The sequence below is a fragment of the Cherax quadricarinatus genome, chromosome 42 (assembly GCF_038502225.1).
Source record: "Cherax quadricarinatus isolate ZL_2023a chromosome 42, ASM3850222v1, whole genome shotgun sequence".
NCBI lineage: Eukaryota > Metazoa > Arthropoda > Malacostraca > Decapoda > Parastacidae > Cherax > Cherax quadricarinatus.
Window position 1 is genome coordinate 16,204,077 of NC_091333.1, and position 15,880 is coordinate 16,219,956.

Below are 15,880 nucleotides of genomic sequence, written 5' to 3' on the forward strand. Positions count from 1 at the left end.
TCTAGAACCTATAATCATAAAACTAATTAATGCTTTAAGGGTAATGAGCCCCAAATCTCAGCTACTACAAGAACCACCATCACATTATTTACCACATCCCTCCCTCACCAAATCTAGGCACCCACCATCTCCACAAGAAGCCACTTTCTCCCTCCCTTCCCACAGTATCCACCTGAAATATGGGGAAAATTAGCTAGGTTGTGTTCATGACCACTTTTCCTTCTACAATGTGTCTACATGTGATGTCACCTACACATGATGTGATGTCACTTACATGTGATGTCAATCTAGCTTGTACTAGTGATGCTGTTTTACCTCTCCTAAGTCTTAGCATAATTGTACATTTTAAGCTAAATTCTATATATTAATACTACAAGTAATAAATAAATCATGAAAGTTTAATGCTTATGCATGACTTCTAAAACCTCCTGTACATTTTTCTTTACAATACATGGTCACATTTTAAAACTTTTCTAGCATGGCCATCTGTTCACGCTTAACATTACACGAGTGACATCTCCATACAAACTAAACTGCCATAAATAATTGTTATAGCTACAGGTAAACACTAAACATGGGGGTTACATAGTACTTTGAGAATGGAAGAATCTGATTTAATCTAAGGAAATGAAAGATAGGGCCAAGTCCTTTGATCAAGAGCCCCTCACCAGCAATGAGCTTCTCTTGAAGGGCCATATATTTATAGCTTATTTTTTGTCTAGCAGTGACCATATCATTTAATCCACTGATCTTTTAACATTCTCCACAGACATTTTTCTTGATATACCATTATGATGGCCAATAGAACTGGTAGTTGCTATTTGGTCTGCTTTACTTCAAACACTCTTGCTAGTGGCTTTTGAATTTGTTTGAAAAGATCAAAATTATATTCAACATAGTTTACTGCAAATTTAGCCAAGGTATCATTACTATCCTCCTAGTGACCTACAAGAGGGAATGTACAAAAGTTTAATTACAATCCTTTTGTCAACAAGTTGTGTGCATCTGTATCCAGCCTTGTACATAAGCATGTTAGTCAGACCTCAGGCTATTTACATACTACAAGTAATGGGGATAGGCAGTCAAACTAGTTTCTCATAAGTAGGCTTAGGCACAGCTGCTTTATCATCATATTTAGGGTGAAGGGCTAAATGAGCAGGAGTCGTACAGCACCTGGAGGCCATGAGAAGCCATCAGTTTTGATCCAAGGAAAGGGAGGATAAGGTCAATTACTTTTATCAAGAACTAGCCAGTATGAGGGACCTCCTTGAGGGGAAGGCAATGGCTGCACTACTGTACTACACCACAGCTTGAGTTACACCTGTATGTTCTGTATACTAGTGACATCCACATACTTCACAAAAGTTTTAATATTATAGCTTTTATAATACCTGATGTGCATTAAAAAAACTGATACAGGTCATGGGCTCTTAATCCAAAGAATTTGAGTTGCCCTTCATTTCCTTTAATCTACTATGGCCTCCCATTCCCCCAGGGTACTTTATGACCCCTATGAGTTTACCACTCATCCTATATTGATGATTATGATTGTTTTATGAAAACAGGCCTTCACTTTATTCATGTCAATGCAAGATCACTTCTTCCTAAATTGGCAGAGATTAGGATTCTAGCTAACAAAATTAGGGCGGCAGTTATAACCATCTCTGAATCTTGGTTGGATGATACGGTGACTGACGACGAGGTCAAAATAGAAGGTTACAATATAAAACGCTTAGATAGGAACAGAAAGGGTGGTGGAGTATGTGCCTACATTAGAAATGACTTAGCTTACAACCCAAGACCTGATTTAAATAACAATAAACTGGAGATTCTATGGTTTGAAGTGCTGCTTCCCAAGACCAAACCCATCTTAGTAGGAACTAGTTACCGCCCTCCTACCCAGGACCAGTTCTTAGAAGACTTTTCCAGAGTCTTGTCCGGAGTTGAAAACAATTGCGAGACAATAATACTGGGCGACTTCAACATCTGTTTTCAGCAGCAAAATAATGGGCTATGCAAAAGGTATAAGCAAATTCTAGGATTAAATAGTTACACTCAACTAATTAATACACCAACCCGGATCACACAGTTCTCAGCCACCCTAATTGACCACATACTCTGTAACTGCGCTGAGAACATTAGTCAGTCAGGCATCATTACCACAGGTCTTAGTGATCATTTCATCATTTACTGCACCAGGAAAACCACTAGGGATAGGATAGGCCTACACAGGACAATAAAAATGAGGTCAACTAGAAACTACAGTAAAGAAACACTGGTAAATAGGCTACACAATTGTGACTGGACAGAGATAAGTTGCACGGACGCAAACGATGCCTGGGAAAAATTCAAAACAATGTTCATTACCATCCTTGATAATATTGCACCAGTTAGAGAGGTTAGGATTAAACGAAGAACTGAACCCTGGATGAATACTGAAATATTAGAACTGAAATTCAGAGACCAGCTGCTAAAAAGATTTAAAGCAAACAGACAGGATATTGCAGCACTAAATGAATTCCAAAGGGTGAGGAACAGAGTACAGAGACTTATAAAAGGAGCAAAGGCAAAGCACTATTGCTCAAAAATTGAAGAGTATAAGCATAACCCCAGAAAGCTCTGGCAACAACTAAAACAGTTGGGGTATAGCCCTAAGCCAGTAGATAGGTCTAACATAGTACTCACTATCGATAATGAGGTATGCCACGAAACATCTAAGGTGGCAAATTGCTTTAATTCCTACTACACATCTGTTGCATCAACACTAGTAAGTAAACTACCAGCTGCATCAAATACCTTTAACACAGACTCTGATAAGTTTCAAACATACTATACCAATAAAGGGGTAACCCCAAACAGTTGTCAACTAGTAAGTGTATCTCATGACTTTATTCAAAAAGAACTAAGCAGGTTAAACCCAACTAAATGCACAGGCCCTGATAACATCCCGTCTAAGTTCCTAAAAGATGGTGCTTCTGAACTGTCAATCCCTATTGCTCACATAATAAATCTATCAATCACCACTAATACCATACCGGAGGGGTTCAAGGAGGCCAGAGTTACTCCTATCTTCAAGAAAAATAGTAGGTCTGATGTAAGCAACTATAGGCCTGTTAGTATACTCAGTATAATATCTAAAATTCTAGAGAGGGCGGTGTATTCTCAAGTAGTTAAGTACCTTAATGACAACATTCTCCATAGCTATCACTCGGGCTTTAGAAGATCCTACTCAACCGACACCTCCCTTATTAATCTGATGGATTACCTGAGAACAGAAATGTCAAAGGAGAACCTCATAGGTATGGTAACCTTAGACCTGCAAAAGGCCTTCGATACTGTCAACCACAATATATTATGTAAGAAACTTCAAGCTATTGGTATAGGTTCTGTAGACTGGTTTAAGTCCTACCTTATCAACAGGAGACATAGTCAAAATCAACAAAACGGAATCAGAACCCCTGCCGATAACATGTAGAGTTCCCCAAGGTAGTATTCTGGGTCCCTTATTATTCTTATGTTATGTCAATGATATGCCTATCAGTGTCAAGTGCAAACTCCTACTGTATGCAGATGACAGTGCTCTGTTAGTGTCAGGTAAAGACCCACAAGATATTGCTAATGTTTTAACACTGGAACTGGAGTCCTGCAGCAAATGGTTAGTAGACAACAAACTATCATTACACCTAGGGAAAACTGAAGCCATTCTCTTTGGCACGAAACAAACTGAGAAGGGTAAATAATTTTAATGTTCAGTGTAATGGGGAGCCCATCACTTTGGTTTCATCAGTGAAATATCTGGGAATCCCCTTTGACCCATGCATGTCAGGAGAATTGATAGGGAACAGTGTAGTAAAGAAAGCGAATGCCAGACTGAAGTTCCTGTATAGACAAACACAGTGTCTACCTACTGAGGCTCGCAGGACCCTATGTCTAGCCCTTATACAATGCCATATGGATTACGCTTGCTCTTCATGGTACTCTGCCTTGACAAAAAACTGAAAGATAGACTGCAAATCACCCAGAACAAAATCGTAAGATTCATCCTGGGGCTGGGACCAAGAGAACATGTAGGCCAGGATGAATTACAGCAGTTGGATATGCTGAATGTTGAAGACAGTAAAACAACTGAAGCTAAATCATGTTTATAAAATTGCTCACAAACAGTGTCCAGTATATCCTGCTGTCAATTTTGTCAAGGTTGGGAACCAAAGCAATCATAGTACTAGGGGGAGGGAGCACAACTTTGTAGTAGTACCCACAGTCATTGGCCAGGCATCAAACACCTTTTATTGTACAGCAATAAAGGAATGGAACAGACTACCCGCACATGTCAAAGCCAGTCATAGCATGAACCAGTTCAAGAAGAGTGCCAAAAGGTGTCTGATGAATGTAGCTGCAGAAAGGGAGGGGAATGATTTTCTATTTTTTAGCTAACATACGTGTAAATTTTACCTTATTCCTAGTAATGACCCTCATATTGTAGATAGTCTTAATGACCCTCGTGTAGTAGATAGTCTTTTTAGTATGATAATAAGATGTTATCTTCATTGTAGAATACTAAGAAAATATTATAACCTTTATATTATAATAAGGTAAAAGGACCCCAATGGAAATAAGTCACTCTGTCTGACTTTTTTGGGTTATCCTAGGTTCTCTACACATATGCTGCTATGTATGATAATTCTATGTAACTATTTGTGTATACCTGAATAAACTTACTTACTTACTTATTATGAAATAAATATTGAAAAGGAAATAGTGTCTTTGCCCATCAGGCTGGTGGAACAGCTGATCAGTCACATGACTGCCAATTCTATTAGTTAAATACTAGCAACCATCAAGCTTTGAATATGGCCTAAACTGTGCAGGACAGAACTGCATTAAAATTGCACAATTTCTGTGAAATCTAACTAGAGCTTCTTAATTATGATTGAGTGGATATTCCTAGAGCTAGACCAAACCTGCACAAAATCTTGGCACCCTATTTCCACACCTTAACACAAGCAAAGACTCAAGAGACAACAGAACACCAATGAAGCAATTAGCTTCTGTATTTAAAAGACTGAAGTAAATCTTTACATACATGGATGATTTACATATTCATGTGGTATTTTTGTCAGCAAAGCTATTATCAATTATTATTGTTGTTTGTTGAAATAAATCCTTTTGAATTTAGCCATTTATATTAGCATGCTAAAGACAGTACAGTTTTATGAAGCTAGTTCCTATTGTTTTAAAGGCCCGAGAATATTCCTCTCATTTGGGCAAGAGGTCTTTAGTAATGGGCTATATAGGAAACAGCAGAAATCTGAGCTATTAATAAAGGAATCACTGATTAATGAGGACTGCAAGAGTGACCAACTATATTATCATCCACTGAGTAGGATCTTCCTAATATTACAAGTGTGTAACTGATTCTCTTTCCACCCTCCCCTCCTTCACAAGTAGATGTGCAAATTATATAGTAATTCCTATAAAAACTGGGAATTAGAGGGGCCTATCTTTCCTACCACAGATCAATATTATTTTGTCACTACCTAGAAATTTCCTGTTGGTGTTGCAAAAGAAAAGCCATTCCACCAAGATCAAGCATGTCATGTTTACTGTTCAAGTTCTAAAGCACTGTTTTCCTTCAATATATTTAAGACTACTGCAGACCCTAATACTGTATATGGTATAAGCTATATGGTAACCAGTTTCTTAATTATAGGCTATATTCTACATATGGGAACAAGAGGGGTACAATCTGAAACTGCTGTTGACTGGGGCCTCTAGCTGCCTAGTACCTTAGCTAGGAAATGGCCTAAGAAAATGGTTCATTTAGAGCCATAGGTAGGGAATGGCTTAGAGAAACAGTGCACCTAGTACACTAGCTAAAGAAAGGCATAGAGAAAACTGTAGACATAGGGGGGCACAAATCAAAAAGTGGGAAGGAAGATGATTTACTAAAATTTCTGGTGCAAGTGAGCTCCATAATTCATGAGGGAGTGGGGGGGGGGGGGTTAAAACCCCTGAGTTATCTGAAGCTGCAGATAACAGTAAATTTAGTATGTCCAAATTAAAATATTTGTCATCCTGGTTGCCTGGAATGCCCTGGCATGATAGTGGCTTTCCTTGTACTTGTTAAACCAAAATTGCAATTACACTTTGTAACCTTCACAAGGAAATAAAATCTATCTTTAAATATTGCTCTAATCTGCTTAATATTAATATTTAAAGGCATTTTGAATGAAATCCTATGGTTAGTTTCCAATTTAGGGGTCATGCATTAAAGCAAGCAGACAATGGGATTAGTCTGCCCGAAATGCCCCGGCATGTTAGCAGCATTCTTTGTATACTTAAACCAAAATTGTAATTACACATTGAAACCCTTACAAAGAAAAAATCTTTATTCTTTATCTTTATTCTTTGTTTTAAGAAAAAGTACAACTAATCCTTCAAATGGTCTCAGTAAAAATTGAAACTCCCAGATTACAAAACATACAAATCCCAGAGTTTAATGGTACAGTAGCTCTGCAATTTATGCTGTTCTGCAACGCTGACGATCAACCCTCTAGAACCAATTACAGTACTTAGGAACACTGACTTGTCACTATCACAGCAAATAAAACTGAACAAATTTTGAGTTTAACAAATGCATTAATACTTTGTGTATATAGTCTCTCCTCACTTCACAGAATTCAGTTTCTAAGACCATGTCAGTAAACAAATTCATTGCTAAGCAAGGAGCATACTTTATTGGTAGTAGGTTCGTAACAACCGTCTTTGATATTCTAATATCAAATTTGCACCATTTATGACATTTTTAGTTATTTTTAAATGTGTATACAGTAGTGTACTGTATGTTGTAATAAACAGAATAGAGGAAATCAGCTCTAATATACAGTGGTACCTCGGGATACAAATTTTTTTTCGTTCCAGAAGGCTGTTCGAGTGCTAATACAGAACAAATGTGTTCCAATAAGGCATAAAGTAAATCAGATTAATCCATTTCAGACCCCCGAAAATACACTTACAAAAGCACTTACATAAATAGTCTGTAGTGGAAGGAAGGCGGGGTAGGGGTCGGCCTAGGAAAGGTTGGAGGGAGGGGGTAAAGGAGGTTTTGTGTGCGAGGGGCTTGGACTTCCAGCAGGCATGCATGAGCGTGTTTGATAGGAGTGAATGGAGACAAATGGTTTTTAATACTTGACGTGCTGTTGGAGTGTGAGCAAAGTAATATTTATGAAGGGATTCAGGGAAACCGGCAGGCCGGACTTGAGTCCTGGAGATGGGAAGTACAGTGCCTGCACTCTGAAGGAGGGGTGTTAATGTTGCAGTTTAAAAACTGTAGTGTAAAGCACCCTTCTGGCAAGACAGTGATGGAGTGAATGATGGTGAAAGTTTTTCTTTTTCGGGCCACCCTGCCTTGGTGGGAATCGGCCAGTGTGATAATAAAATAATAAATAACTGTTCGTATCCCGAGGTACCACTGTACAGTGGAACCTCAGTTTTTGCTTTCCCTGGTTTTCGTTGAATTCGGTTTTCGACAACTTTTCTCGTCAAAATTGTCCCAGTTTTCATTCATCACCTCGCTTTTTGTCAAGTTAACAGTGGTCCGCCGTACCAAAAGTCCGCTCATGCCCACACAAAGCATCCCACATATTCTGAGTCAGTCTGACTCTTTCTCGTTGGTAGTGGGTGGCAGTGATGGTGGCAGTGATGGTGGCAGTGATGGTGGCAGTGATGGTGGCAGTGAGGGTGGCAGTGAGGGTGGCAGTGAGGGTGGCAGTGAGGGTGGCAGTGAGGGTGGCAGTGAGGGTGGCAGTGAGGGTGGCAGTGAGGGTGAGGGTGGTAGTGAGGGTGGTAGTGAGGGTGGTAGTGAGGGTGGTAGTGAGGGTGGTAGTGAGGGTGGTAGTGAGGGTTTTCGACGACTTTTCTCGTCAAAATTGTCCCAGTTTTCATTCATCACCTTGCTTTTTGTCAAGTTAACAGTGGTCTGCCGTACCAAAAGTCCGCTCATGCCCACACAAAGCATCCCACATATTCTGAGTCAGTCTGACTGTTTCTCGTTGGTAGTGGGTGGCAGTGATGGTGGCAGTGAGGGTGAGGGTGGTAGTGAGGGTGGGGGTGGTAGTGAGGGTGGGGGTGGCAGTGGAGGTGGCAGTGGAGGTGGCAGTGAGGGTGGCAGTGAGGGTGGTAGTGAGGGTGGTAGCGAGGGTTTTCGACGACTTTTCTCGTCAAAATTGTCCCAGTTTTCATTCATCACCTCGCTTTTTGTCAAGTTAACAGTGGTCCGCCGTACCAAAAGTCCACTCATGCCCACACAAAGCATCCCACATATTCTGAGTCAGTCTGACTGTTTCTTGTTGGTAGTGGGTGGCAGTGAGGGTGGCAGTGAGGGTGGTAGAGATAACCTCTCCTCCCTCTCCCCTCCTTGCCGTCTTCCATACACCAAGTCTTCAGTAAAGGTAAAAGTTATGTTAAATGTTCATTCATCAATTTCATTAGTCTTTTATATTTCTCATTGTTTTCTGTATGTAAAACTATAGTTATTCTCTATAAAATGTATTTTTTGTTAATACTTTTGGGTGTCTGGAACAGATTAATTGGATTTACATTATTTCTTATGTGAAATATTGCTTCAGTTTTCATCAGACTTTCTGGAACGAATTAATGACGAAAACTGAGGTTCCACTGTACATTATTTAACCCTTAAACTGTCCAAACAGATTTACGTTCACATGCGTAGTGCTCCAAAAGTAGATCTACGGTTTTTACATATTTTCAAATAATAATAAGTTTTTTTTACACTTTCAAATGTAAACAAAAAATTACATTTTTTTTTACATACTTTCAAATGTTGAAAAAACGTAGATCTACGTTTGGACAGTTTAAGGGTTAAGCATGTATGCTGGCCAGAGAGCCCAGTGTAAGTCCAAGTCATTGGTAAACGAGTACACCACAAAGTGAGGAGGCTGTATTAGTATTTTTTAAGCATGGAGCACTCAAATGTTTGGTTGAGCTGATGAAGGACTACACATTTAATACTTACCATTTTTAAGGTTGTATATATATATATTTTTTTTTTTTAAGATTTTTACCAAAGCTAAATCTTTCTTCCTTAACCCAATGTCATTTAAATTTTTCTTAATTAGTTTATAAATTATTGTAATTCTATAGTGGTATAAAAAATTATCTTATTAAAATGACAAAAGGAGTTTTACCCTTACCTTTTTCTAGTTGTTTTTTCAAGAGTAAATCATAGGTTGCAGTTTTCAACATGTTCTCAGTAAAACTTTCCCTTTTTTCAACCTTGGTTCCATGACTACATACTTGAATTTGTTTTGTAATTTTATTTTCTTGTTCTTTTAGAAAATTTCCAAACCATCCTAAATTTTGGCATCTGCATGAATCTTTGAGAGTGTGGTAAAGCACGAGGTAGGAATCGTCACAACTACGAGGCCTGTCAACTTTAAGGGAGGTCATCTCAGTTAGTGTGTGAATGTCTGATTCAGAATATGATCTTTTTATTTTAATTCTGAATGAGTGATTATCCATGATCTGAATTTCATTAACCAATTCTGGTACACTGTTATACTTCTCAACAGAATTACCTGATTTGGCTATTTTTAGTACTTTATCTTGGTTATCCTCAAATTTCCTCTTTGAATTGTTAAAAAAACTTTGAGGTGGTTCATAACTGGGATCGTTGTCATTTGTTCCACCTGCCCGTCCACCCCTTCTCTTACGACCCCTGCCTCTTGTACGCCCCTTTCCAAGGCTGGTCCTCCTGCCTTGAAACTTTGAACTTGTAGATTGCTCTTTTCGTGCCAGCGAGAGCCTCTCTTTTCGCTGGAGAAAATCAAAGCACGTTTGACAGTTGTTAACTGTGCACACTTTAACATGCTCTCTATAAATAACACCTAAATGAAGTCTTAATGCTTCGGTTCGTAGAGCTTTCAAGTCTCTAACAACAAAGTAACCACGGCGAAGTGCCTGTGGTGGAAGATCAAGTAGTTTGAGAATAGTTTCAGGCATACCTGGCAAATGTGATTTTAATTCATCCCTGAGGAGGTAAGTTAACTTTTTTTGAATGAAATCAGGATATGGCTTTTTTTTTAATAGCCTTTGTCGAAGACTATGGACATATTCAGATTTGCAGTTCTGCTCACTAGTTAGTTCAACATTGCTATCTCTATTGTCTTGTGATCTTACATTATTTTTTATATTACTGACAATATTGGACTTGGTGTTAATTAATATTTTAACTGGTCCCGATGTATTAGTGTTAAAAATGACAGGAACCTTTGCTGTTAGAAATGAGGCAGACTTCATCTGAGCACTTTTGGAAGCATCTGGATGAACGTAACTTTTCAGACAATATTTTGTGACTGGTGATTTCCCAGTACAACTGCTAATTTTACCTGAATTTACAGGATTAGTTGCACAAAACTGTCCTGATGTCTGCCATGGTAATATGGTAGAAACCAATGAAGGTGGACCAGACCTTGATACAAACTGTGTACTTGAACTTGCTGGGACCATCATGTAAACTGACTCCATGGGCGAGGTTTGAGGAATAGTTACTTGATACATTGGCTGGGTTATAACTGTGGTGGGAACGAGTTTTCCTGCATCCTGGGAAAAAATAACAGTATTTCCCTGTTGTGGAATATTAGTTACCAGGGAAGGTGTTTGAGATTTAACTGAACTTGTGATTGTGACAACTTTATCCTGTGAGAAACTTTTGTTTGTAGAGGGAAGAATGTGTGCAGGTCTGGTTGAAGGTATGCCACATTTTGTAGCTACTGGTGGCAAGAATGATGCAATACTTGTTGGTGCATTTTTTGGAATAGATATGCTCAAACCTGTTCTTCCAACAGGCAAAACAAATTTTGAAGATTCAACTGTATTATATGGGACCACAAATTTAGTAACTGATGCAGCTATACTGTTTGCAAAAATGGGTGTAGGAGCCATAGTAGAGATAGGCTTTAATTGTGAGCCAATATCATTACTGTTTTCCACTTTATGTCTTCTCTTGTAATTATGCATATTTCTCTCTCTATTAAACTGTTCAGGATTGAATTCTTCTCTCCTAGGCCAAGAAGTTGAACCATCCTGATTCTGCAGTCGTCTATCTTTATCAAGAACAAAGCGTAGTGGCCTATGCTGTTTCTGTAATTTATTTTCTACTACTTGTCCATGGACAACACATTTAATAGGTCTGTTAGCTGGTCGAGTCTTAAATGATACAGTTCTTTTAACTTTATTACCTTCTAATTTAGATTTTGCATTCTCAGATTTGTTAGCAACTTCAGGATCTCTAGGGAGACTACCAGATGATTTTGGCAATGCATCAAGTATTCCACAAGAGACAACTTCCTTCTTTGCTACTGCAACAGTGTGCTTAATTACATTTCCTAATTCATCTGTTTTAGCAGTTGAAGTAAAGGAACCAGTATCTAGAGTTTTAAATATATCATCTATTAATGTTTCAGAATTTGTGGTATCTGCCAGAAGTCCTAAACTGCAGTCAGTGTTTGTAGCAGATATATTTCCAGCAATCGAAGAATATACACACGATTTGTTACTATTATCAACTTCAATGCCACACTGCTCAACCTCTTGAAAAAATGAATCCAATAAGTTATTAATTTCATTAGAATTATCAACATTTTTTGAATCAAAATGCTCTGACATACTACTAGGTTTATTTGAAGGTAGCATCAATTCATCAGATTTTCCACTCTTAGATATATATACATGATTATTTACATCTTTCTCCAGCATAGAAGTTGTATTATTAACATCAGAATTAATATCAGATGTCAAGACATTTAACAAGAGCTCGTCTGAATGTCCAGCAGATAAACCTTCTGATGAGAGCTCAGGCATTGATAATACTTTAGAAGTAGAAAGACTGTGGCAATTGGAATGCACTTCATTTTTTGCAACTTCTAATACTTTTTCTGAGCATAATTCATTTTCCAATTTTGTCATAATTTTGTTTTCTTGGTCAAATCCTAAAATACTTGAAGAAAAGCTATCATCAGCCTTGTAAGACTTTTCGACTAATCTCCCTTGAACTGTATCTGCATTTACTTCTTTGTCTATATAATGTTTGAGCAAATCATCAATACATTTTTCATTTGTACTTTCATTAAGTGGTAAGCTACAACCTTCCAAGGTTACAGAAATATCTGGCAAATTACAATAATTGCTATTTCCATTATCCAAATACATTTTGTTAGTATAAATTTCTTTATGGCGAGTAGGTGAACTAAAATGGGACACAACTGATGGTTTTGGTGTCTGGAGGCTCCATACTACATTACTAGCATGGCTACAAGAAGTCCTTGCTCCTTCAGAGGCACTTTCTGTCAATACTCCCATATTATTTATAAGTATACATTTGTCTGTCTTATCTATTTGATCTTTTTTCATTACACATGTTTTAATGTGCATTTTTTCTGAGCATGAAATGACAGACAGAATACTACTATGAATATTTTTCTTTCCATTAATTAAATTAACAGGATCATCTACAACAGAGAAGTGCTCTGGTATATCTATTTGCTCTAAAAACTTCAACTTGTGATCATTTTGCTCTATGTCCTCTGGCAGCCCTGTCAAAACAGTATCTTTTAAGTCCCTCAGGGAACCATTATTAGTGTTACTTGCACTAACAGATTTAACTGATTGACAACAATTTTGCAGCTGACATTTATCTGCTGTGTTACTAGAATTTGAAAATGTGGAATCTTCATCCATAGAAGGAAACAAACATTCATCATCCAGAAGTGGAATTTCTTCCATACCTTGATTGTAGCACAGATCCCTTAACAGATCTTCAATACAGTCGTTATCATCTACTGATGAAAAACAGCCATTCAGTGAATTACTACTTTTTTCACTAGATCTCTGGATATTCTTTTGATTATTATTACAGCTATGTTGTTTACCAACACTGGGTTTGTATACTTGTGAACTAGTGTCTTGCTGATTAGTTTTAAATAATTCAGGACTTTCCTGCACCTTTTTAATGCTACAGCAGCCATCTTCTAAGTATTTAACCTGATATGTATCATCTTTAGATTGTGCTAATGAATTTGTCAAGTTAAATACCTTATTTACTGGATTTGGATTCCATTTTTCAAAGTCCTGAGTGGAAACATTTTCAGAAACTGCTAAGTTATTTAAACTGGATACAACATATTTAGGCTTATGACATCTGGTATGAACAAAGGACTTCTCAAACACTATGTCTGACTCTCTCTTTCCCAACCTAGAATCACTGAAGGTCTTTTCTTCCTTAATTCTTCTTGATGAAGTTAACTTTACTATTTTGTTTCCGAAAGATTCAAATGAATAGTGCTGGTCTTCAAGCTTTCCCTTCAAACTCTCCTTTTCATTTTTGTCATCCAGGACTTTTACGAGTAATACTTTATCAGGGCCAAATATGTTAACCTTTTCAATGCTACTTTGAAAATTATCATTAATCCTAGGGCTAGAAGACCCCTCCATTACTGCATAATTAGGTTTGCTTTTAAGTTTACAGCTGGGTAGACTTTTGTTGCCTTTATATACCGCAGCCTTAATTGTACTGCTTGCACAGCTTAGAGAGACTGCTTTGTTTCTTAACACAGCTTTATCTTTTTCCTGGCTTTTATAATGAGGTATAGAATGAATGTCACTAGACTTACTGCCATTCCTCAATGAACTCATAGCTGGTGCATTACAAATCAAACATATCTAAATGTGAGCAATAACTTTTTACAATTATTGGATATCATCCACAGTTTCCTCTTAATTTCAGCATATAACATCACTACAGAGTTTCAGGAGGCTCTTCATTATATTCTGGAAAAGCATGCAGACAAATATTTAGATAAATCCTTATGAAATTCCCACAATATTTTCTTTGAGATCACTTACTTCTATTAACTAATACACTGAGCATATAACCTGCTCAAAGCATTTTCAACATTTTAATTTTTATGTGGGTACCGTCAAGATAAAGCACTTTTTTTTTTTTTTACTTTTATTTTGACTATTCAGTGATCATCTATCTCAACTTCTAGTGCACCACATGAAGTCGAATGCATTTAGTGATCTGAAATTAAGAAAGTGAGCTAGTATCAGTATTACAGCACTGATATGGTAAATATATTATGATACATACACTCATCTAGAGCATTAAACATTTTCACACAATTCTGTCTGATATTCTTCATATCCCACAGAGATCTTAACTATTTGCAGAAAACTAAATTATGAATACAGTGTCTATGAAAGCACATGGAATCATCAAAATGTGTAGTTACAGGTACTGTATAAACAAAAATCTTGGTACAATTTGGAAGAGGAAAAAAAAAAATGCAAGTGTGCAGGTAAGCAGTATTTTTTTTTTTTTTTTACACCCACATGCTTCAATCACCCTCATGAGTCACAATGCCTTCTTAGTGCCTTAATTTGTTCTAGTATTGTTCATACCCCACTGGGCATATACACAATAAACTTTGTGATATATATCTCCATATTAGAAACATGGCTACTTGCTAGGAGAGCTACTCATGTAAAAGCTATGCAACAGAAAAGTTGACCTACTGCAGTCAATGTTACTGAATTTTCAACTGGAATGTAAACTTGCAACCTCTAATATGAACCAAAAGGTCAAAACATTAAACAAATTGTCTTGATGGTAGCTAGTCATGCCCAACTGCAGACTATACCCACAGTCAAATCACCTAAAACCAATTCAACAAAAAGCTGCTGTGCAAACAATTATTAATTCCAGTGCCAGACAACACTCCCTGACTCTTCAAAAGATGAAGATACTTGCTGTATCTTCATCTTTATTCAATCACTCCATGAAAGTGAAGATCACTGAATCAGTTTAAATTTGTAATTCTTTTGAAAATGACCTTTTGTCACCAGTTACCTTCCTTATTGTACTTATGATTGTAGTCGGCTGCACAAGAAGTTCTACTTAGGCCATGTCTAGTTCTTAGGTAGGATGCAAACCTTACAATTAGCTGCCCAAAATGCATTTCATAATTAGTGGCTTTTTGTGCCTATTATACTAATACATTTAAACTATCTTATTGGTACAATTTAAAGAAAACTCTTATTATTTAATCATATACAGTGGAACCTCGGTTTTCGTGATTAATCTGTTTGAAAAAGTCTGATAAGCCAAATCAGAAGAAAACTGATGCAATATTTCCTCCCTCCCTCTCCCCCTCTATCCTCCCTCCCTCCTCCCCCACTCTCTCTTTCCTCCCTCCCTCCTCCTCCCCCACTCTCTCTTTCCTCCCTCCCTCCTCCTCCCCCACTCTCTCTTTCCTCCCTCCCTCCTCCTCCCCCACTCTCTCTTTCTCCTCCCTCCTCCTCCCCCACTCTCTCTTTCCTCCCTCCCTCCTCCTCCCCCACTCTCTCTTTCCTCCCTCCCTCCTCCTCCCCCACTCTCTCTTTCCTCCCTCCCTCTCCCCCACTCTCTCTCTCCTCCCTCTCTCTCTTTCCTCCCTCTCTCTCTTTCCTCCCTCCCTCTCCCCCTCTCTTTCTCTCTCCTCCCTCCCTCTCTTTCTCTCTCCTCCCTCCCTCTCCCCCCTCTCTCTCCTCCCTCCCTCTCCCCCACTCTCTCTTTCCTCCCTCCCTCTCCCCCTTTCTCTCTCCTCCCTCCCTCTCCCCCCTTTCTCTCTCCTCCCTCCCTCTCCCCCCTCTCTCTCCTCCCTCCCTCTCCCCCCTCTCTCTCTCCTCCCTCCCTCTCCCCCACTCTCTCTTTCCTCCCTCCCTCTCCCTCACTCTCTCTTTCCTCCCTCCCTCTCTCCCACTCTCTCTTTCCTCCCTCCCTCTCCCCCACTCTCTCTTTCCTCCCTCCCTCTCCCCCACTCTC

General features: G+C 38.4%; 1 protein-coding gene across 10 annotated transcripts in view; it reads right to left on the reverse strand.

Annotated features, from left to right (window-relative positions):
* Positions 1-15,880, reverse strand: part of LOC128695715 (uncharacterized) — a 150,148-nt gene that overhangs the window by 87,554 nt on the left and 46,714 nt on the right. For all 10 annotated transcript variants that reach the window (XM_070093325.1, XM_070093324.1, XM_070093323.1 and 7 more), the window contains one exon: positions 9,213-14,098. In XM_070093325.1, coding sequence (XP_069949426.1) covers positions 9,213-13,710 — 4,498 coding nt within the window. In that variant the 5' untranslated portion in view covers positions 13,711-14,098. The remainder of the gene's footprint in view (positions 1-9,212; positions 14,099-15,880) is intronic.